The sequence below is a fragment of the Stegostoma tigrinum genome, unplaced genomic scaffold (genome assembly GCF_030684315.1).
Source record: "Stegostoma tigrinum isolate sSteTig4 unplaced genomic scaffold, sSteTig4.hap1 scaffold_53, whole genome shotgun sequence".
In the NCBI taxonomy this organism is placed as follows: Eukaryota; Metazoa; Chordata; class Chondrichthyes; order Orectolobiformes; family Stegostomatidae; genus Stegostoma; species Stegostoma tigrinum.
Window position 1 is genome coordinate 2,437,989 of NW_026728461.1, and position 24,603 is coordinate 2,462,591.

A 24,603-nucleotide genomic window follows, 5' to 3' on the forward strand; every position below is an offset into this window, starting at 1 on the left:
GCAATAATTTTAATTAACTTCGTTTATCCAAAAATTTGGAAGTAATTTTGAAGCTTGTCAAAGGAAACCAAAATGAACTAAATCCTGAGACAGAGGGGCAAGCCGCACACAAACTTGTAGGGAGGCACCCTGAATTAAAACCACATTTTTGCAACATAATTGTAAATCTTACTGAACATCTCTTTCTCCGCTGTTTCCTCCGCCAAAAACCGACTCACGAGTTTCTGGGCCCGGTGTTCAGCATCTGACCCTGGCACTGTTTGGTTCAAGTAGGAAAGTACCTTCCGGAGACAAGAGTAAGTTGGAACTTGACGAAAGTCTTCGGCAGATTCCTCCAGCCAGATTTCGAGAATTTCAGGAATAGCACTGGAAATAAAGTCAGAGTTAACAACTGTTCATCGGGGAAGCAAAACATGTGGGGAAAAAAAAGCTTCTAATTCTACAAATGTCAATGCAATAGATTAAAGTTGGAATATGGGGTCATCGTGCTCACACAGGAGATGAGCTGCCATCTTGAACTGCTGCAGTGCACATGGCAATGGTGATCCTGCTGTGCCATCAGAGGGGGGCTGTGTGGCACTTTGACCCAATGATGAAGAAATGACTGTCCAAGTTAGAATTACGCTGGCCATGGATGGAAACTGCAAGTTGGCCATGTTTCCAAGTTTTCTTCTTTGTAGATTGCACAGGTAAGCTTAAGGCTCACGTATAAAGTGATTTCACATGTGTCTGAGGTTACTTATTACACCAGCAGGACCTCTTCGTGTTTAGAGTTTACTAGTAAAGAGAAAGTGAGCTTTAACAAAAAATCTTCTTTATAAAAGTCAAATGGGACAAATCAGATGAACAAAGAAAAACACAAGGATAATGATGATTTGTTTGCGTTTGTTCTGGGAGTTGCATTGCCAGTACTTGGATACCTCGGTAACATGGATAAATTGGGTCTAGTTGCAGGTGAATAATGAAATACTCCAACATAGTCAGCTTTCAATTCACTTATTTTAACTGCCTGGCTAATACTGAGAGGCCACGTAGCATTATTTCACAGGTAAATCAATGGTTACTTTTTTGCAACAAGACATCAGCTGCACAGAGAAGTCATCACACCACTGAAATCGAACGCTTTGCACAGAAAAACTCCCCAGGGCACTTCACAGCAGATTAACCATTCAAAAACTGACAAAGGAGGAGATATTCAAACAGATGTCCAAACATTTGGTCACAGTGACTCTTCATGAGTTTCTTAAAGGCGAGAGATGGTGATGTCTTGAGGAAGGAACTACACATCTGCAGGAAGTAGCACTAACGGTGGTGGGCTGATGAAAAAAATCAAGTAGTACACACCACACTGGACGTGGCAGAACAGAAAAGTTCCAGGCAAAGTTTGGGACCTAAAATAATTCCAGACTAAAGCAAAATAAGAACATGAAAGGATGTGAACACAAGAATTGAAAGTTTTTTCGAAAAAAAATCTAAAGTTCAGACATTGGTCAACCAAGAGACAACGTGGGCCAGCAAACATCAGAATGATGAGTCTTGTTGTGAATTGGGAGATGGACTGAGTTGCAGCTATGGTCTATGATGCAGTAGGTCGGAGAAACCTTTGACTTTCCAAAGACTCCAAAAAGTAAACATTTGTTTGATTAGCATCGCCAATTTACATGGAACATTTTACGCTGAAAGTGCTGTTCTAGTTTTTAATTTGGAATTTCTTTATCTGCAGCCCTACACTGAAACCGATGATCACCTATTTGAGCCCGTTCATAATAGATCATGACAGCACAGAAATTACATGGTGTGAAACATTACACACAGACATTGGGGCTTGATTCAGACTTCATCAGCTCCATTCCTGTTAAACAGTGGTTGGTGTAGGAAGTGCTAGGCAGCCACAGTGCCATATGCAGCAATAGCCTCTTGTTGTTTGAGAAAGATATACGACTTAGAAATAGTTCACACTGGAGGGGCTATTTTGACTTCATCTGCTTTCAGATCAGTTGGCATAGGTTGTACTCTTTTGCAATGATTCAAAAACACAGCTGGCCCATACTGGTAAGGTGCTGTATGATATTAACTAGTGAACATGGCAAATTATGAAATGAAGTGACTCATTTTGGAAATGTCAAGAGATTGTTTTTCAGTGAGGTCAGAAGAATCATGAAAAGCTTGATAAAAGGTGAAGTTTTTAATCAGCTTTTTACAAAATGGAGAAAAGCATACTGTGCATTTCAGATTTTCGAGTCTCAACAGCTGAAACCATGGCTGGTAACAACAGGACAAACATAATCTGGGATAGGCAAAAAAGTGAAACTGGACAGGAAAAAAGAGAAACGTCCGAAGTGGACTCAAGGAAATTGCAGAGATGGAGGGACAAGGCTGTGGAAATGTTATTTGTTATGTTACCTCTCGGAAACAGTGACTAACTGAAACACACTGGAAACATGACCTAAGGAAGTTGCCTGGGCTCATTTGGTCCTGAATCATTCAGAAATGCCTAGGTCACATTACAAACACTCGAACAGTAACCCTCCAAAAATATATATAAAGAAAAATCAATTCAAAAGATCACAAAACCAAAAAATTCCATTTCCTACTGAAAGCCTTCATGGCTGGGAAATAAGTTGCTGAGCTAAAGAGCCTCTACCCTGCTGACAATATGGTAGAACTTAATTAGTACTGTGCTGAGTCCAAAATTTGACCCAAAACACTTTTCTGTCGTCCCACTAGAATTAAAGTCTCTGTTTCCAATAGATTCATTAACAAGTTACTACATCCCCACCGAGTAATCTGAAACCTTTAATCAGCTGCAGTGTACAACATCATTTCATTTAATTACTCATTATCATCCTTCCACCATCTAAAAGGATCATTTCCTAAAGCGAGCACAACATAATCTTAGATTGCAATGGCACTGGAGAGAAGCGTATTCTTAAAGTATTAGAGCGTTCCAGAATTGAAATAATTATGTACGGGTGCACTTTTGTCTTTCTTTTCAATTCTGGCCACTTGCGCATCTGAGATTAATTGTTTCACCGATGACAACTTCACTGGATAGATTCCTGCCTCTTCTGCCCTCACTCAAGCTGTTCCTTTAAAACCATGCTTTTACTCAACCCCTAAATATCTGTGTTTTCTTCAATGTCAAACTGACAGGTTGTAAGCTACTATTCTGTAGAAAAAGAACTCAACCCAAAAAACTTGAATTTAAAAGGAGATTAACATACCAAAACACATACCAAACGAGCACATTACTTTCATGAGGATTACACTGTCCTCAATCGGGAATCAGGATAATTTAGGTTCCTTTATACACTTCATCCCTATATGTCTCTTGAGACATTGGCACAGGAATATTGTGAAATTAATCAGGACCAATTTGGTATCCACAATTAGCTGTGTTCATCCAGACATGAATAGCTAGGTGTTGGAGAAAAATGTCCGGATAACCACCAAGCCCTATGGCTTAGATTTCTAAAACTTTGTTTCATTTACCCAAAAAGACAACTGGGGTGGGTTAGAGTGAATAGCAATGCACAAGGCATCCCAACTGTGTTCTGAGTTAATAGGTACTGCTGATGCTGCAGTCTGAGATAACAAGGTGTGGAGCTGGATGAACACAGCAGGCTAGCAGACTAGGGGCTCAGGAAAGCTGGCATTTCAGGTCTGGACCGATCTTCAGAAAATTTCTGGTGGAGGGCCCAGACCCGAAATATCAGTTTTTCTGCTCCTCTGATGCTGCCTGGCCAACTGTGTCCTATTTGTTTGATTAACAAGAGGGATTTTACCTTTGCTGCATTTTTCATAAATTGTTTGAGCTTTATTTCGAACTTCAGTGCAGCCCAGTTGTGAACGCTTGCTATTGCATCTGAAGTAAAAATATTCCATGAAAATCCTCACTCCCTCAAATTGACCATTTTTCTCAATGCAATACTGCAAAAATTTGCCTTTGTATTTGCTCACAAGTAATTTTTCTGTGCTTGGCCCTTCAGGCATTGGCTTTCTTGATTGTAAAAACGACAAACAATATCAACTCAAGAAAACAAAATAAATGAGTAAGCAAACCATGTACAAAAGAAAATAAATCACTGTAAATATAAAGGTAAGAATCTCAAACTTTAAAGTCCCCAAGTCCAGTCCAGCACTCAAATCTATTGGATAAATGTTCTTTTGTCTTAATCAAAAAGCACAGAGTTTAATCGAATGGCCAGACAAAGAAGAATAATCCCATCTTTAACCCCATGCAGCCAAAGTGTCATGCAGGGCAGCATGGTGGCTCAGCGGTTAGCACTGCCACCTCACAGCTCCAGGGTCCCGGGTTTGATTCCAGCCTTGGGTGACTGTCTGTGAGGAGTTTGCACATTCTCCCCATGTCTGAGTGAGTTTCCTCCAAGTGATCCAGTTTCCTCCCACAGTCCAAAGATGTGCAGGCTGGGCGGATCAGCCGTGTGCTAAATTGCCCTTCGTGTTCGGGGAATGGATCTGAGTGGGATGCTTCAAGGGACAGTGTGGACCTGTTGGGCCGAAGGGCCTGTTTACACACTGTAGGTAATCTAATCTTATTCAGAGCAGTAAAACAACCTCAGCAATCTGGTACAGCTCAAAAATAACTAGAATTCCAGCTAGAGATGCATTTGTGCGATGCTTTCTACAGTCAAATATCTTTGAAAGCACTTAGTTTACAAACTTCAAACATGAAAAATCATTTCACAAGATCATTTGGATTTCATAGATTCAGGAAGTATTAATTCAAGATCGATTATGTGCAAAATGTACAACAGCAGCACGGAGTGGGAGGGCTACCAAAGTCAGGACACCACAAACAAACCACTTGCCAAGTATCTGACTGCTCTAGATAGCGGTATCATTCGGTTTCAACTATTCACAGGAAGTTTGCAGGATAACTTCTAATAAAGTGGTGTGAAGAGGAAAACCATTCCTGCAATAATGCATCATTATCACAAACTAGACTAATGACAATCTGAGATAAACAACCCCAAAAGCGTGATCATGTAGGACAAACAATTCCAAAAGACAAAGAATTTTGGATGATTTACACTGAAAAATATAAACAAGCCAATCTCTAGGAATAATGCAATCATTGGACATGCAAGACAAGCAGCTTCTTTAATGCAAAAACAGAGTTAACATTTTGGGTCCAGCGACCCTCCCTCAGAACTGGAAGGGTCACCCGGACCTGAAACATTAACTCCATTCTTACCTTCACAGACGTTTCCAGAAATGCTGAGCTTTTCCAACAACTTTGTTTTTGTCCCTGAATTGCAGTGTCCGTGATTCTTTCAGTTATTATTTAGCTTCTTGAATGTGATTGTTATGGGTTGGAGTGCTGTTTGCCATCCTGTTTTGGGTGTCTTATATATTCATGACAAAGGCTCTACATTATTTTACAGGTCTTTCTGGCTCTCCAGCAATTCTTCTCACATTCTTAAATTTCACACTGAAAATACAATTTCACTACATGTCAAATCAAACTTACATTTTCATTAGTGTTTCCTTTTCTGCAGGACTGAAATTATATTCTCCTAGAAAGCTTGATCTGTTGAAGTCTATGCTTCTGCAATTGATCATAAACCACAAAAGAAAAAGCAAATTAAAATGGTGTTTGGGTCTACAATTGCTTGCCAGCCGTAAAATAAGAAATGAAGTCTCAAAATTCAGCATCCTAAGCCGTGATCAGCTAACTTTATGAAACAAGGTCACACTCTAAATGTAAAACTGCATAAAATAGTGAATACCTTCTTTAAATTTCCTCAGGAAGTTTACCAGAAATGCCCTTGAGGGCCAAAGCAGCTCACCAGCAGTGGTGGTGGCTGGTGGTAACAGGGGAAAGGAGCAGGTGCAAAGAGTGAAGCCACTTCTTCAATAGCTTACAATTGCTATTAGTCCAGAAATTTCAGTCTGAGATAAACTCAACACCTTCACACGCAACTGCTGCTTGTGCTTTGTATTGCTTGTTCCTCAGAATTAGGGAGAGAATATGCAAAGAACTCAGAAGCTGTTTCTTCATCAATGTGCCATGATCTGGAATGATATCCGTGTTTTTGTTTCTGTGGTATGTCTGACAGAGTCATACAGCATGGAAACATCTCTGCCTTCATGAAGAGATTTCTGATTATCCAACCTATGGCCACCAGATCTCCAGCCATTCCCTTTACACACTACTGTATTGCAAATGAAGCATAATATGGTCACATTTTGCATCAAACTCACTTCTTAACTGTCGCTCCCTTCTCCGGTGAACTTAAATTCTGAATTTCATCAGAATTCGGACAGTGTTTGGATTCAACACTTTCACAGCTGCAATTGAACATCAAGAACAATTTAAAACACCTCAAGCAAACCCTTTCATCTTCAGTTAAATCCATTAAAATACCCATGAAAATTGAAGATTCAGAATGACAAGCCTCCATCAGATGGTTTTATTAAACAGGTTACACACCAGATGGTGAAGATTTCTGAGTCAGCATAAAATGTTAGCCCATATGCTCCCCAAGTATTCTTGCTTGAGACTGGGATTACAGTTCCTGTGATGCTGTCCTGCCAATAAGATGAATCTAGTTGCTGGATTTATCCGCACACTTTTGAACATAAACATAGTACATGTTGTAATCCTCCAGTCCTCTGATACCACCCCCTGTATTCAAACAGGATGAGGTTGTTGTGCAAAGTGCCACTGCAGCCTCAAGCTATTTTTTTTCTTTCTCAGTATCCTCAGTTGTCTACAATTCACTTCCTTCTGAGTTACCAACACCAGGGACAACCAGCCGTTCTAATCAAAGCAGAAATTGCTGTAAAAGCTCAGTGGCTCAAATTACTCAAAAATATTAACTCTGCCTTCTCGCCACAGATGCTGCCAGACCTGCTTAGCTTTTCCAGCAATTTCAATTTTCGTTTCAGTTTTCCAGCATCTGCAGTTGTTTAATGTTCACATTTCTAAAATGCTGTCCAACCTCAGCTCATCCTTGTCTCAACTATTTACTTTTCATCGTGAATTGGGCATCAACTTCTTCTGAATAGTATCGCAGCCAGGCCCTTACCTCTGTGAAGATTAAACAGTGATTTATGACCATTAGCCCCACTTTCGCTACCCTTTCACTGCTCACAATGGAGGACGACATTCGGATTCCCTTTTAACATTAGCTGCCAGCATCATTTAGTTCAACACTTCCCTTCTGAACTACTTATAATTAACTCGGTACACATTGGGGTCATCAATAATCCTCATCATTTGTACCATTTGCCACTCTCTCCTGCTTGTGGGAATATTCTGACACTGTCACTAAACAACCTCCTTCTGTAAGACAGACTGCTGTTTCATTGCAGTTTTCCCTGAACTTGTGTTCAACCTTACTTGCTGCAAACGCCTTCTTGCTCCTTTTGAAGTTGGACCTCCTCCAAATCAAAATTATTCTGGATTGTTCCTTCCTCTTTTCTGTAGCCAAAATAAATATCTTATGATATGGTGCTTCCTGAAATGATCCATGCCTGATATTTGATCGATAGTGTGTGTGTGTGTGTGTGCACAATAATTATAGAAGTGGTAGTGCAGGTTGAAGATATCATCAGGATTCTGAACTTTAAAAATTGGAGCATTGTATGAAAAACAAATATGTTCTGACTAATCATGATTAAACAAAAACCTCCTGATTTCCCCTCAACTCTGGTATTTACCAACCACACTTCAGGAAGGGATTTGAGAGGGTGCACAAAACATTCACAAAAAATATTACCATAGATGACAAACTAGACAGCCCTGTGGAGAGGCTGAAGGAGCTTGGGCTGCTCTTGGAGAAGACTAAGAAGTGATTTTAAAAGTGTTCAAAATCATAAGGGATTTGGTTAGAATGGATAAGAACAATCGGTTCCTTGTGACAGAAGGCTTAAGAAGAAAAGGACACTGATTTAAGATGATCAGCAAAAAGAACCAATGGTGACAAGGATTTTGTTTTTAAATAGCATCATTAGAAACTGGAAAGCTCTGCCTCATTGTGTGGTGGATGCAGCTTCAATTGAGGTCTTCAAAAGTGAGCTACAATTTTCGAAAGGAGAGGTTTCGCAGTATTACACAGTAAAAGGACTTCGGAGTGAACGTAGGCAAGTCCCTCTTTGAGAGCTGGTACAAACATTATTAAATCATTGTCTCTGGGCTATTACCATTCGATGGCTATACAACATTGCACAAACTGCTAGCTCCCCAGCTATATCCTACCGCTTTGTCATATTCTGAATAATGATTCATTTTGTCATGCATGCAATTAAACTTACTCAGCAATTATTTCGCTGGATCCTGAAGAAACACAACTTCCACTTTCCTCACCATTTGCACTGTCAACATTTCCAGAACTGCAATTGATCAAAGAGGACAAATTAAGTCATTTAGAACAGGCAAACTCGTCCAGAATTAAATCCAACCCAATTCAACAACAAAAAATCACAGCCTTGAGAGATGGATTGTTTTGACTTCCACAGGATGCCCACAGGCCTTCATATTGAGGCACTGCTGGGGTGTGGGTTGGAAGAGACAGAGCAGGGCAATAAGGAGAGAAAACCAATTCTTCAGTATTTCACCCTTGTTGAAAGCCGTTTCTGGGCCATGCAAGAACTTGATACTGAAAGACAAGCAAAATTTAATCTACCATTGAAAAGCTTTGAAAGCTTTATGCTAATTCAACATTATTCCATCTCTCAAAATAAGCCAAACATTGCAGAAGCAGTGAAGCAGTTGCTTCATGTGATTGCTTTTGTCTGGATTGGTGCTCACTGCACTGCCAATTGGGGTATCTTCCTGAGGCAACCCTGACATAATCCTACAGCAAATCCCAACAGTTTCCTTTCACAGTATTAGATCCTAAATACCATACAACAGGTTTAATCTGTCGTCACATCAAATTTACTTGTCAATTACTCCTTCAGTTTCTGACAAACTTAGGTTTCCACCCACCACACAGTGTGACATGTCAATATTTTCACAGCTGCAACTGGTCACAAAACACCAAATAAATCATTTTACTTGTGCATATGATCACATTTTTAATTTCTGGCACTCTTATCAACATTGGGATTTGTGGCTGTGAGGGGGAGCCAGTGGGTAGATGAGGTGTAAAGATGTCAAATAAAGAACCTCTGCACTGGGACAGACAACAAACATCCCAAAAGAGAGGATTTAAGTTTAACTTCCTCATATCTGAAAAAGAAACTCAAGCTCTTCACAGACTATTGACAATTCAACCCTCACAAGCACAGCTTGTAACTCAAAGTTTGATTCAGAGCACTGATGTAGGAATTTGTCTTTGCTCAAATTCACTGAAGCTTAAGGTCAGATTAGTCACCATTGGCTGTTTTGCTGAAAAAAAAATCATTTTTCTATCCTGCTCCTTTCACAGTTCTGAGTTTCGTTAAAGATCTGGACAGAATAAGCTCAGGATTAAATCAAGGTCTCTGACTTGTGAAAGTGCCTGACTCCATGAATACACATGGCAAATGACCAAATTAGATAATTCAAAATGCAAATTATTCAATGGCAATATTGTATGGGAGAAATACCAAGGCTCGGACATGGGGAGCAGGTCACATTCTTAATTGAAGACATATTTCTTCAAATGTTACGGACATTTGGAGGACACTTCAATGAACTTGGAAGAAGTTTGTAGGGAGGGTGCAGCTGAGCTGGAAGGAGGAACACAGAGAAGTGCTGAGGTGGGGTAGAGGAGATTAACTCATTTCTTTAGTAATTTTACCAGAGCCACATTGTCCAGAAATATAACCTCAATATTGATCTGAGAACAATTTCCCATCTAAGTGTTTTGGATGCTTCAATGGTGATGCTATTATTTCAGACAACTGTCTCTGTTATAAATTTTCGAGGGAGGCAGCCCAGCAGACACTTTAATGTGACTGCTATAGTCTGGAGTGGCACTCATTACATTGCAACAAAAATTTTGAAGAAATCAATGGTTCTCCATCATTCCCTTTTCACACTGCTGCATTCCAAATGAAGCAGAATTAAAACATATCAAAATTATTTCCGATCAACCTTGCTTCCTCATGGTTACACAGATGCCTGGCAAACTTTGATTCCTACCCACCCGACAATCTATACGGCCAAAATATCTGCAGCTGTCAGTGCACATGAAGCACAAATTAAGAAAAGGATTTGCATCTACAACTGACTTGTAAACATTGAAAATAAATGCTGAATCCCAAAATGCTCAGTATTTCAAGTCCCCATTAGGTCAAAGTCCACATGAATGACTACACTAGATGGTTTGCTTTCCAAATTTTCAGAGAAAATATGTAGGACACTCCAGTTACATCGGCTGGTGCATTTGAGGGGAGGTGGGAGGTTTCGCAGTTTAGCATTGTTGCAAGTTAGACCACCAAGGTCTGGATGTTGAGGGCCAATCAAATTTTCACTGAACATTTTAAAATGTTTTCTATGGATCAAAGGCTGAAATGTGTCATTGATTTAATTACTGGCAATGGCCTCGGAGGGAATAAAGCTGTTTCTTTAATGTGATTTTTATCGTCTCGAATGGTGACATAATCTTTCAAGAGCTACTATATTCACAGCAATTTCTTTTCATGGTATGTATTATGAATGAAGCACAGAAGGATGAAACTTACTTTGAAATGTCTGCAGTCGCTTTTGGTGAACTTGGTTCTTCATCTTTCTCAGAGTTTGGGCTGTCAAAGGTTTTAGACCTGCAATTCATTAAGACCATAAGACCATAAGACAGAGGAGCAGAAATTAGGCCATTTGGCCCATTGAGTCAGTTCTGCCATTCAGTCAGGATGATAAGTTCCTCAATACCATTCTTCTGCTTTCTCCCCATAACCCTTAATCCCCTTGATAATCTGTCTCAGTTTTAAATGTACTCAATGACCTGGCCCCTACAGCCTTCTGTGGCAGTGAATTTCACAGATTCAACACTCTCTGGCTGAAGAAGTTTCTCCAAATCTCCAATTGAAAAGATCTCCTCTTTATTCTAAAAGTGGGCCCTCGGGTCCTAGTCTCTCCTACCAATGAAAGCATCTTCCCAACATCCACTCTGTCCAGGCCATTCAGTATTCTAAAAGTTTCAATTAGATCACCCCTCATCCATCTAATCTCCAATGAGTATAGTCTCAGAGTCCTCAAACGTTCCTCATATTTTAAGCTTTCCATTCCCTGGACCATTCTCATGAACCTCCTCTGAACCCGTTCCAGGGACAGTGCATACACAACCTCAGTGACAATCAGCATTAACAGTTGGGCTGAGAAGGATGCTGATCTGCCATCCCTTTCACTGGACCAGCAGCTGTCAAAACTGATCCAAACCGTCAACTGGTGAGTAACGCCGGCAGCAATCTCTGTATTGGTCACCGCTGGAATCGGCCAAGGCCTCCAGGTTTCAGATCCAGCAGAAGGCCTGCAGCATGAACCACAAACTTCCATCTAAAATTTCTTTTTACAACACTAAGAACAGAGCAAATATTAGAACAACAGCCAACTGTTTCTTTAATGTAAAAACAAACAAACTATGGACACCGGCAATCTGAAAGAAAGGCAGATGTTTCTGGAGAAACTCTACAGGTTTTGCAGCATCTGCAGACAGAAAACAGAGTTCAAGTGAAGCCAGGTGACACTTCTTCAGAGGTGTGAAGTTCTGAACAGGGGAACCTTAACTCAAAGCGCCCACTCTGCTTTCTCTCCACAGATGCTGCTAAGTTTCGGGAGATAGCCTCTATGTAATGCTCCTGAAAATGTCAGACCTCCAGCAGCTGCCCTTCATATTTTTGTATTCCGATTAAAGCATCATTTCCTCACATATTGGATCAATACTTACTTTCTGATCTCAGCAACTGTCTTTGGAGGAATTGGATTTTCAAGCTCCTCACAGCTCAGAATGTTATCATTGTTCCCGATGCTGAAATTAGTTGTGAAGAATGTCATTTTAAATAAATACTTGCACCCAGTAATTCTTAGCTCATCGGCAGTTTCCTTTGTATTCCTTGTACTCTGAATAAAGCAAAACCTTAACCACTTATTGTATTCAAACTTGCTCTTTCATGACAGATTTTAGAGTGCAAGGTTTCCCATCTACCTCGTAGTTTGCACTTTCAGGTGATCTGCAAATGGTCCTAAAAGTGTTGTCAAGTAAATTTGAGCAAACATCCACATCCACAAGAAAATTATCTCCATACACCTGAAAGACATTGAGTCGGCATTTTGTGCCATTGACAGCTAATTTTCTAACAACGGGTCAAGACGCAACTACAGAATATGGTCATTGGTCTCCCCGAAACCCCCAACGGTAGTTTGCAAGATAAGACCATGAGACTGGAGTGTGGAAGTAAAGAGAGAGAGAGAGAGAGGGAGAAGGATGCAACAAATCCATTTCTTCAACATTTTATATTTGTTGCAAAGTCTAAAAATATCTCAAACAAAGAGCTCCAGGCCCAAATATAGAAAGGCAACCAACTTTCCAGTGAAGAACTTCAGATAGCGTCTCTACATTCAGGGCTGAATGTCCCAAGTCAACTGGCCTTGGCCTGAGACATGAAATTCTTGGCAAAGTGGAGGGGAGTTCAGGAGGAAAGCTGAACTCTCTTCTGCACCATTATACTGTATTGTCAGAGGTGGGCAAAGTAGGTGGTTTAATGACTCACTGGGCATGAATCACGTCACCAGCTGACAGCCACTTGTGTCTGTCTGTCTCTCTGGTAAATATTAGAGTTCCTCAACTCCCGCAGTGGACATTGGCCTGCAAATCTCTTTTCTATAAGCTCGGCAATGACAATTGTAAAGATTGCAGCTCTGCCCCTATTTCGTCCTTTTGTCAACTGTTTTTATGAAAAAAGATCACCCTCCAGATTTAGTGTGTTCATGGACAGCAGCAGGTTTTTCTTCAAAACCTTCACAGGAGATTTGAAAGACACCACAGGCAGACTGAGGGTAGGGGATGAGGTAGGAACCTCAATTCTTCGACATGTGGTATCCTTAATTCAGAGCTCAGCTATCTAAATGTTTGGCGACAAATGAAGATCTGAATAGTGAATGGATGAGCAATTTTTTTCACTGAACACTTTTGGATCTTTTCTGTTATTACAGCTTTTCTTTTTAAACAAACAAAATCTGTGTAGATTTTTGATACAATCAAGCAACTTTGATAATGTGACTGCTGCTGTCTAGTGTTTGCTGCATTGCTGTGGGAGGAAGGCCCTCCACAGATCTTACAGGAAGTGCCAGCAGGTTTTTTAACATTGTTGTATTTTGGATGAAACTTAATTAAGTCACACATTAGACTAAAGCTTACTTTGTGTTCACTGAATCGATTACTGGAATCTCTTCTGCCTCTGAGGTGTCAAAGCTTCCATATCTGCAATTGGTCAGACTGCACAAACTAAGTGATTTTAAACAAGCTTGAATCTACAATTTGCATTCAGCCACTGAAAAACATCTGAAGGTTCGGGATTTCGGCATTTGAAGCCTTGATTACCGAGTTTGTTAAAACATTACACTGAAACTCCAATTTGGCATTTTACAGCATACCTGCCACATCCCATACAACAGAGAAGAGTAAAACATTCAATGTGGTTCTGTCTCATCTGATCGTAACTTCAAATCTACATTCCTGCCTATCTGAGTGACCTTTCACTCCCTTGCTCTCAACAAGTATCTATTTATCTTTCCATTTACAGTATTCCAGCGCTCTGCTTTTACCATCTTTTCAGGAAGAAAACTTAAAAGAATACCCACATTTTGAGATATTTAAAAAACCACTGTTTTAAGTTGACAACCACTGAATTTCAGACACTCGCCCTTCATTCTAGTCTCTTCTGTAAGAGGAAACACCGTCTGCATATCTACCCTGTACAAATGCTCAGGTTTTTTTCTTTCAATCACATTGCGCCTTCCGCCCTAAACACCGACTGATGCAAGCCTTGTCTGTACAAATTTTCCTTGTGAGGCAAGTCACTTAGGCTCGGTATTATTCTGGTAAACCTGTTCTGAACTGCCTCTCATATATTTAGTTCCATCCTTAAATAAGGCTGACCACCACAAAGAAAAACATTCAAGATATGGGCTCACCAGTGATCCCTAATTTTGTGTTTAAGTTCCTTCATGATAAAATGAAAACATTTATTTGCTTTCCTAATTACTTAATGTATCTGTACATAAGCAATTTGTGATTCATGCACGAGGATACCCAGAATCCACTGTATCTCAGAGCTATGCAATCTCCTTCAACAAAAAAAAACTGCTATGCTTCCTGCCAAAATGGACTTCAAATTTACCCATGTACAACTGTCTTTGTCAGATCTTTGACGACTTGCTCAACCTCTCTTTCTCTGCAGTATTCCAATGTCCTCTGAGGTTAATTTTTAATGCATTTTTGTCTCTTCAGCACATCTGTCAGCCATAAATTCATTCCTTCCTAAGTCATCGACTGTTCGTCAATACTTCGAAAACTTGGCCAGAAACAGATTATTAAAATTATATTGGAATTATGTGATCCGAACAATTTTGAGCTCCAGTTAATTCTCTGTCTCAAATAAACACCTAAGTAAATGAGAACACGCATGCAAAAAGGGATGAATTCCTTGGATCTAATTACAGAAGACCAAAATAACTGTAGCATCTAGTCAGCCTGTTTCTCCCTTTCACTATGGATATAGGAAAATCTTGAAATGTAGGATGTGTGTAAGGTGAATGGATACTATTAGCATCCATTGAATTATGATGATCTTTTAGCTGAATTCAAATGGTTGACTCAAACACGAATCTTAAACACAACATCTGTCCAATTAGTAAAATGGATTTGAACTTTCGAATGGCATGGAAGCCATTTTGTTGTTGACTTTTTAAAACCTCGCAAGGATCTCCCTGCAAATGGAAACATTCACCAAAAGACAATAGACAAGTCAGTGATCTAAGCAGCCAATGTAATAAACAGTTACACTGTGAAAGGAGGAGATAGTAAATATAACAGATGATTGTCTTAACCAGAACGATCTCAGAGCTTAATGAGAACCAACATCCTCAAATTTCAACATCCACATTTTGCTGAGATTCCTTCGTTTTACAAATTTTTCGCTTGACCTTTAAAAGAATACCATCATCTAAGATGACTACAGGCACAATACAAAAGCAAATAAGAAAGTAATAACCTGCGAAGAATCTTTATGCACTATTGAACCTCTGAGAGATAATGTGAGACACATGAGTGAGCTGTCATGTTTAAAATTCGAGGGCAAGTATAGGTCATCTTTTTCTTTAAAACTCAAAAGCTTATTGCTGGAATTATTCTGCTGGAACATTTATTTACTTGGGCAAAGAAAGAGAATATTTTGGCCACAGGAAAAAAGAGAAACCCAAATTCCCTTTTGAAAGGACCAGCTGGATCATTTCTGCAATCCATTGGGTTCATGAAAGCCAGCTCATTAGCTTACTGCTTTGAAGAAAAATCTAATCACCTCTGGTTATTTGCTGATCTTCTCAAATTTTATAAGCATAGCACATTTGTGAAACTTTTCATCCCCGGGGTGTCCCTATAATGTCAGAGGCACATCAATTGAAGGTCAGCAGTGGTGAGAATCGCTTTGTCTCTGAACTGAGTTTTGATCAGTTACCCCAAAAAACCATTTGTGAATTGCATAAACTGTTAAATACTCACCGACATTCAGAAAACTAATGTATTAAAAAAAACTGAGGTGACAAGAGAAACCATCACTGATGTCATTTGAAAAATATGCAACCCATTATGGCAGAATTGCGGTACTCCTGCATATTTCAGTGGTAAACAGACATTCATTTGACCAACATTTCAGTTTTGCAAAAAGGCTCCTCATACTGCATTCAGCTTCCAAACTTTTATTGTTATGCCCAACACAGACTTACAGAAATTGATAGATTTTGTTCAATTAAAATAGCACTCTTCCATTCACTACATGCAGAAACTTAGACATCCCAAACATTGTTTCAGGAAGCTCCAAACTACATAAAAAGCATTGAAGGAAGTCAATGTTACATTTTATCCTTAATCTCAAGGTCTAGTCATTGTCCTAACACATTCACCGCACTTATTAAACTTTGTGTTGTACTGGGTCAAAATCACTTCATTATTGCGAAAAATTAATCAAAAATACTTTGCCACCTGTCTCTGTATTATGTTTTGTGAGTATGTTTTATTCACTTTTGTCCCAAACCACTAGCGGGGCGCTTAATCATGATTTGTGCCACCATTTGGGATCAAGGATATTGGAAGGGGATAGGGGCACAGAACAGGAGAACTGAAGGACTGCTTTGCCTTGTTGTAAACAAACAAGTTCATCACAGGATGTTGTCAAGGATTCCTGCAGGAAATAGGAGAGCCCAAAATAGTCACAAGTTCATCTTCGAGAAAAGAAAATCTAATGTAAATGTCGGGGAAGCAGAATGAACGTCACACACTGGATTTCCACATCTCTTTTCTTTTCATTTTGAAAATTAGAACATGTGTGTATTGCCCGTGAAATCATTCTGACTGCATTAATATGGCACAATATTTTGTGGGTCCTTTAAATCTCTTATGCATGCAAATCCACATTTAGCAAGAGATGACTGAATGCTGCAAGGCACCTGAAAATGTTTGCCAGTCTCCTTTCCTTCTACACTTCCCTTCTGAAGTACCTATATTTCACTCTGTACACATTGGGGTCATCAATAATCCTCATCATTTGTACCATTTGCCACTCTCTCCTGCTTGTGGGAACACTCTGAGATTGTCACTAAACAACCTCCTGCTGTAAGACAGACTGCTGTTTCATTGCAGTTTTGCCTAAACTTGTGTTGAAATTTACTTGCTGCAAACGCCTTCTTGCTCCTTTTGAAGTTGGACCTCCTCCAAATCAAAATTATTCTGGATTGTTCCTTCTTCTTTTCTGTAGCCAAAATAAATATCTTATGATATGGTGCTTCCTGAAATGATCCATGTCTGATATTTGATCGATAGTGTGTGTGTATGTGTGCACAATAATTATAGAAGTGGTAGTGCAGGTTGAAGATATCATCAGGATTCTGAACTTTAAAAATTGGAGCATTGTATGAAAAACAAATATGTTCTGACAAATCATTATAAAAAAAAACTCCTGATATGCCCTCAACTCTGGTATTTACCAACCACACTTCAGGAAGGGATTTGACAGGGTGCACAAAACATTCCCAAAAAATATTACCAGAGATGACAAACTAGACAGCCCTGTGGAGAGCCTGAAGAAGCTCAGGCTGCTCTTGGAGAAAACTAAGAAGTGATTGTAAAAGTGTTCAAAATCATAAGGGATTTGGTTAGAATGGATAAGAACAATCGGTGCCTTGTGACAGAAGGCTTAAGGAGAAAAGGACACTGATTTGAGATGATCAGCAAAAAGAACCAATGGTGACAAGGAATTTTTTTTTTCAATAGCCTATTCAGGAACTGGAAAGCTCTGCCGAATAGTGTGGTGGATGCAGCTTCAATTGCGGTCTTCAAAAGTGAACTACAATTTTCGAAAGGAGAGGTTTCGCAGTATTACACAGTAAAAGGACTTAGGAGCGAACGTAGGCAAGTCCCTCTTTGAGAGCTGGTACAAACATCAAATCATTGTCTCTGGGCTATTACCATTTGATGGCTGTATAACATTGCACAAACTGCTAGCTCCCCAGCTATTTCCTACCGCTTTGTCATATTCTGAATAATGATTCACTTTGTCATGCATGCAATTAAACTGACTCAGCAATTATTTCGCTGGATCCTGAAGAAACACAACTTCCATTTTCCTCACCATTTGCACTGTCAACATTTCCAGAACTGCAATTGATCGAAGAGAACAAATTAAGTCATTTAGAACAGGCAAACACGTCCAGAATTAAATCCAACCCAATTCAACAACAAAAAATCACAGTGTTGAGAGAGGGGTCCTTTTGACTTCCACAGGATGCCCACAGGCCTTCATACTGAGGCAGTGCTGGGGTGTGGGTTGGAAGAGACAGAGCAGGGCAATAAGGAGAGAAAACCATTTCTTCAGTATTTCACCCTTGTTGAAAGCCGTTCCTGCGCTGTGCAAGAACTTGATACTGAAAGACAAGCAAATTTCAGTCTACCATTGAAAAGCTTTGAATGCTTTATGCTAATTCAACATTATTCCATCTCTTAAAATAAGCCAAACATTGCAGAAGCAGTGAAGCAGTTGCTTCATGTGATTGCTGTTGTCTGGATTGGTGCTCACTGCACTGCCAATTGGGGTATCTTCCTGAGGCAACCCTGACATAATCCTACAGCAAATCCCAACAGTTTCCTTTCACAGTATTAGATCCCAAATACCATACAACAGGTTTAATCTGTCGTCACATCAAATTTACTTGTCAATTACTCCTTCAGTTTCTGACAAACTTAGGTTTCCACCCACTACACAGTGTGACATGTCAACATTTTCACAGCTGCAACTGGTCACAAAACACCAAATAAATCATTTTACTTGTGCACATGATCACATTTTTAATTTCTGGCACTCTTATCTTATTTTGGCTGTGAGGGGGAGCCAGTGGGTAGATGAGGAGTAAAGAGGTCAAATAAAGAACCTCTACACTGGGACAGACAATAAACATCCCAAAAGAGAGGATTTAAGTTTAACTTCCTCATCTCTGGCAAAGAAACTCAAGCTCTTTACAGACTATTGACAATTCAACCCTCACAAGCACAGCTTGTAACTCAAAGTTTGATTCGGAGCACTGATGTAGGAATTTGTCATTGCTCAAATTCACTGAAGCTTAAGGTCAGATTAGTCACCAGTGGCTGTTTTGCTGAAAAAAAATCATTTTTCTTTCCTGCTCTTTTAACAGTTCTGAGTTTCCTTAAAGACCTGGACAGAATAAGCTCAGGATTAATTCCAGGTCTCTGCCTGACTCCATGGATACACATGGCAAATGGCCAATTTAGATAATTCAAAATGCAAATTATTCAATGGCAATATTGTATGGGAGAAATACCAAGGCTCGGACACGGGGAGCAGGTCACATTCTTAATTGATAACATATTTCTTCAAATGTCACAGACGTTTGGAGGACACTTCAATGAACTTGGAGGAAGTTTGTGGGGAGGGTGCAGCTGAAGTAGGAAGGAGGAACACAGAGAAGTGCTGAGGTGGGGTAGAGGAGATTAACCCATTGCTTTAGTATTTTTACCAGAGCCACATTGTCCAGAAATATAACCTCAATATTGATCTGAAAACAATTTCCCATCTCAGTGTTTTGGATGCTTCAATGGTGATGCTATCATTTAAGGTAAATATCTCTACCATGAATTTTCTAGGAAAGCAGTCCAGCAGACACTTTAATGTGACTGCCATAGTCTGGAGTGGCATTCATTACATTGCACAAAAAGTTTTGAAATCAATGATACTCCATCATTCCCTTTTCACACTGCTGCATTCCAAATTGCAGAATTAAAACACATCAAAAGTACTTCTGATCAAACTTGCTTCCTCATGGTTACACAGATGCCTGGCAAACTTTGATTCCCACCCACCCGACAATCTCTCCGGCCAAAATATCTGCAGCTGCAAGTGCTCATGAAGCACAAATTAAGGAAAGGATTTGCATCTACAAATGACTTGTAAACATTGAAAATAAATTTTGAATCCCAAAATGCTCTGTATTTCAAGTCCTCATTTGGTCAAAGTCCAGATGAATGACTACACTAGATGGTTTGCTTTCCAAATTTTCAGAGAAAATATGTAGGACACTCCAGTTACATCGGCTGGTGCATTTGAGGGGGGGTGGGAGGTTTCGCAGTTTAGCATTGTTGCAAGTTAGATCACAAGGTCTGGATGTTGAGGGCCAATCAAATTTTCACTGAACATTTTTGAATGTTTTCTATCGATCAAAGGCTGAAATGTGTCATTGATTTAATTACTGGCAATGGCCTCGGAGGGATTAAAGCTGTTTCTTTAATGTGATTTTTATTGTCTCGAATGGCGATATAATCTTTCAAGAGCTACTATATTCACAGCAATTTCTTTTCATGGTATGTATTATGAATGAAGCACAGAAGGATGAAACTTACTTTGAAATTGTTGCTGTCTCTTTTGGTGAACCTGGTTCTTCATCTTTCTCAGAGTTTGGGCTGTCAAAGGTTTTAGACCTGCAATTATTTAAGACCACAAAACCGTAAGACATAGGTGCAGAAATTAGGCTATTCGGCCCATTGAGTCTGTTCTGCCATTTAGTCATGGCTGATAAGTTCCTCAACCCCATTCTCCTGCTTTCTCCCCATAGCCCTTGATCCCCTTGATAATCAGGCACCTATCTGTCTCAGTTTTAAATTTCCTGGCCTCCACAGCATTCTGTGGCAGTGAATTTCACAGATTTAAAACTCTCTGGCTGAAGAAGTTTCTGCAAATCTCCAATTTAAAAGGTCTTGTCTTCATTCTAAGGCTGTGCCCTCGGGGCCTCGTCTCTCCTACCAATGGAAGCATCTTCCCAACAACCATTCTGTCGAGGCCATTCAGTGTTCTGAAAGTTTCAATTCGATCACCCCTCATCCTTCTAAACTCCAAATGAGTATAGTCTCAGAGTCATCAACCGTTCCTCATATTTTAAGGTTTCCATTCCCTGGACCATTCTCGTGAACCTCCTCTGAACATGTTCCAGGGACAGGACATCCTTCCTGAGATATGGGCCCAAGTCTGCACGCAGTACTCCAAGTACGGCCAGACCAGAGCCTTATAAAGCCTCAGAGGTACAGCCCTGTTTTTAGATTCATATCTTTTCACAATAAATGCCAACATTGCATTTGCCTTCCTGACTATATAAGGCAAAAATTAAAGACATTTCAAACAAGCACTTGCACCCAGAAGTGGCTTCATCACAAAAGGACCATTGAAATATTTAGTGTCAAATCCATAAGACCATAAGATATAGGGGCAGAATTAGCTCATTCGACCTCCTCAGTCTGCTTTGCCATTCAATTCTGGCTGTGATGTTTCTGAAGCCCAATCGCCAGCCTTCTTCTGAAACCCTTGATCCCCTTATTAATCAAGAACCCATTTCTCTCTCTATCTTAAATAGTCCGAATGACGTCGGCTTCCTGCAATGTTTTCCTCAGATTAACCACTCCCTGTCTGAAGAAATTCTTTCTTACCTTAGTTCTAAAGGTTGGCCTCTTCACTCCGCGACTGTGCCCGCATGTCCTAATCTCTCCTCCTAGTGGAAACATCTTCTCTGTTCCATGTACAATCCTTCCAGGCCTCTCAGTATTCTGTAAGTGCCAATAAAATTCCCTCCCATCCTTCTAAACTCCATCCTAAACTGAACCAAAACCCTCAACCACTCTTCAGATGACAAGCCCTCTCAAGTTTTCAAGTCCTATTCAACTGGATTTGTTAAACAGGCAACATTTCTGATGTATGTAACTACAATAGATCGAGATTTGTTTTTCCCTTCCAAGCTCTAACAGGTGGTTTGCAAGTGACAGGAGTTGAGTCTGGAAGAGGAGCTGGGGGAGTTGCAAGGAAGAAGGGATTTCAACTTTCACACAAGTTCTCAAAGCACAATGGTCTGGATTTTTTTGGGCGATGCGGGGAGGTGGGACATGCAATAACACTGCAAACAGAGTTAGAGAGTCAAGTTTTTCAATATATTTACCGGCAGTGCACAGTCCAATGTTTGGAAAAGAAATATTCCATTAAAGACTGTGTGTTAATGCATGGCCAATCATTCGCTGACAATTAAATTGGAGGTTGGAGTATTAGGAAAATGGCAGGGAGGGAGTTTACCACCTACACATTGCAAAGCTATGTGACATGGGCCAGTTCTCTTTTTCACCTGGGCTCTCCCTGACATCTAAGGACTGCCTCCCTCACTTTCCTGATGGCGCCCACTTACACAACCTCAGTGACAATCAGCATTAACAGTAGGGCTGAGAAAGGTGCTGATCTGCCATCCCTTTCACTGGACTAGCAGCTGTCAAAACTGAGCCAAACCGTCAACTGGTGAGTAACCCGGCAATGATCTCTTTGTTGGTCACCGCTGGAATCGGCCAAGGCCTCCAGGTTGCAGTTCCAGCAGGAGGCCTGCAGCATGAACCACAATCTTCCATCTAAAATTTCTTTTTACAACACTAAGAACAGAGCAAATATTAGAACAACAGCCAACTGTTTCTTTAATGTAAAAGAACAAACTACAGAAGCCGACAAGCTGAAAGAAAAGCAGACATTGCTGGAGAAACTCAACAGGTTTTGCAGCATCTACAGACAGAAAACAGAGTTCAAGTTGAGCCAAGCGACACGTCTTCAGAGATGCGAAGTTCTGAACATGGGAACCTCAACTCAAAATGCCCACTCTGCTTTCTCACCACAGATGCTGCTAAGTTTCAGGAGAAAGTCTCTAAATAATGTTCCTGAAAATGGCGGCCTCCAGAGTTTGCCCTTCACATAGTTGTATTCTGATTCAAGCATCATTTCCTCACGCATTGGATCAATACTTACTTTCTGATCTCAGCAACTGTCTCTAGAGGAATTGGATTTTCAAGCTCCTCACAGCTCGGAATGTTAGCATTGTTTCCGCTGCTGAAATTAGTTGTGAAGAATGTCATTTTAAACAAACACTTGTACCCAGTAATTCTTAGCTCATCGGTAGTTTCCTTTGTATTCCTTGTGCTCTGAATAAAGCAAACCTTAACCACATATTGTATTCAAATTTACTCTTTCATGACAGATTTTAGAGAGCATGGTTTCCCATCTACCTTGTAGTTTGCACCGTCAGGTGATCTGCAAATGGTCCTAAAAGTGTTATCAAGTAAATTTGAGGAAACATCCACATCCACAAGAAAATTATCTCCATACACCTGAAAGACATTGAGTCGGCATTTCATGCCATTGAGAGCTAATTTTCTAACAACGGGTCAAGACGCAACTACAGAATATGGTCATTGGTCTCCCCAAAACCCTGAACGATAGTTTACAGGATAAGACCGTGAGACTGGAGTGTGGTTGTAAAGACAGAGAGAGGGACAGAAGGATGTAACAGATTCATATCTTCAACATTTTATATTTGTTGTAAAGTCTAAAAATATCTCAAACAAAGAGCTCCTGGCCCAAATATAGAAGGGCAACCAACTTTCCAATGAAGAACTTCAGATACTGTCTGTACATACAGGGCTGAATGTCCCAAGTCAACTGGCCTTGGCCTGAGACATGACATTCCTGGTAAAGTGGAGGGGAGTTCAGGAGGAAAGCTGAACTCTCTTCTGCACCATTATACTGTATTGTCAGCGGTGGGCAAAGTAGCCGGCTTAACGACGCACTGGGCATGAATTAAGTCACCAGCTCAGAGCTGCACATGTCTGTCTCTCTGGCAAATATTGGAGCTCCTCAACTCCTACAGTGGACATTGGCCTGCAGATCTCTTTTGTCTCAGCTCAGCAATACCAACCGTAATGACAGCAAAGAAAAGATTGCAGCTCTGCCTCGATTTCATTCTTGGTCAACTGTTTTTATAAAATAGATCACCCTCCAGATGTACTGCGAGTAGGTTTTTCTTCAAAACCTTCACAGGAGATTTGAAAGACACCACAGGCAGACTGAGGGGAGGGGAGAAGGTAGGAACCTCAATTCTTCAACATGTTGTATCCTTAATTCAGAGCTCAGCTATCTAAATGTTTGGTGACAAATGGAGATCTGAATAGTGAATGGATGAGCAATTTTTCACTGAACACTTTTGGATCTTTTCTGTTGATACAACTTTTCTTTTTAAACAAACAAAATCTGTGTAGATTTTTGATACAATCAAGCAACTTTGTTAATGTGACTGCTGCTGTCCAGTGTTTGCTGCATTGCTGTGGGAGGAAGGCCCTCCATAGATCTTACAGGAAGTGCCAGCAGGTTTTTTAACATTGTTGTATTTTGGATGAAACTTAATTAAGTCACACATTAGACTGAAGCTTACTTTGTGCTCACTGAATCGATTACTGGAATCTCTTCTGCCTCTGAGGTGTCAAAGCTTCCATATCTGCAATTGGTCAGACAGCACAAACTAAGTGATTTTAAACAAGCTTGAATCTACAATTTGCATTCAGCCACTGAAAAACATCTGAAGGTTCAGGATTTCGGCATTTGAAGCCTTGATTACCGAGTTTGTTAATACTTTGCATTGAAACTCCAATTTGGCATTTTACAGCATACCTGCCACTTCCCATACAAGGAGGGAAGAGTAAAGCATTCAATGTGGTTCTGTCTCATCTGATCGTAACTTCAAATCTACATTCCTGCCTCTCCTAATGACCTTTCACCTCCTCTCCCTCAACAAGTATCTGTTTATCTTTGCATTTACAATATTCCAGAGCTCTGCTCTGCATTTAATTGCTTTCCAAATTACTTAACATGTCTGTACACGATCATTTTGTGATTCATGCACGAGGATACCCAGATTCCACTGTATCTCAGAGCAATGCAATCTCCCTCAATAAAAACAAAACTGCTATTCTTTCTGCCAAAATGGACTTCAAATTTACCATATACAACTCTATTTGTCAGATCATTGACGACTTGCTAAACCTATATTTCTCTGCAGTATTCTGAAGTCCTCTAAGG

The 24,603-nt window shown here is 40.1% G+C and overlaps 1 protein-coding gene across 1 annotated transcript in view; it reads right to left on the bottom strand.

The window, feature by feature from the left end:
* The window catches only part of LOC132208728 (ral guanine nucleotide dissociation stimulator-like 1), a 54,247-nt gene that overhangs the window by 15,621 nt on the left and 14,023 nt on the right, over nucleotides 1–24,603 (bottom strand). Inside the window, exons 5-11 of the mRNA XM_059644115.1 lie at nucleotides 20,079–20,156; nucleotides 17,748–17,825; nucleotides 10,642–10,719; nucleotides 8,284–8,361; nucleotides 6,229–6,315; nucleotides 5,495–5,572; nucleotides 173–366 (exon numbers count right to left, since the gene is read on the bottom strand). Of these exons, the coding sequence (XP_059500098.1) occupies nucleotides 173–366; nucleotides 5,495–5,572; nucleotides 6,229–6,315; nucleotides 8,284–8,361; nucleotides 10,642–10,719; nucleotides 17,748–17,825; nucleotides 20,079–20,156 (671 nt within the window). The remainder of the gene's footprint in view (nucleotides 1–172; nucleotides 367–5,494; nucleotides 5,573–6,228; nucleotides 6,316–8,283; nucleotides 8,362–10,641; nucleotides 10,720–17,747; nucleotides 17,826–20,078; nucleotides 20,157–24,603) is intronic.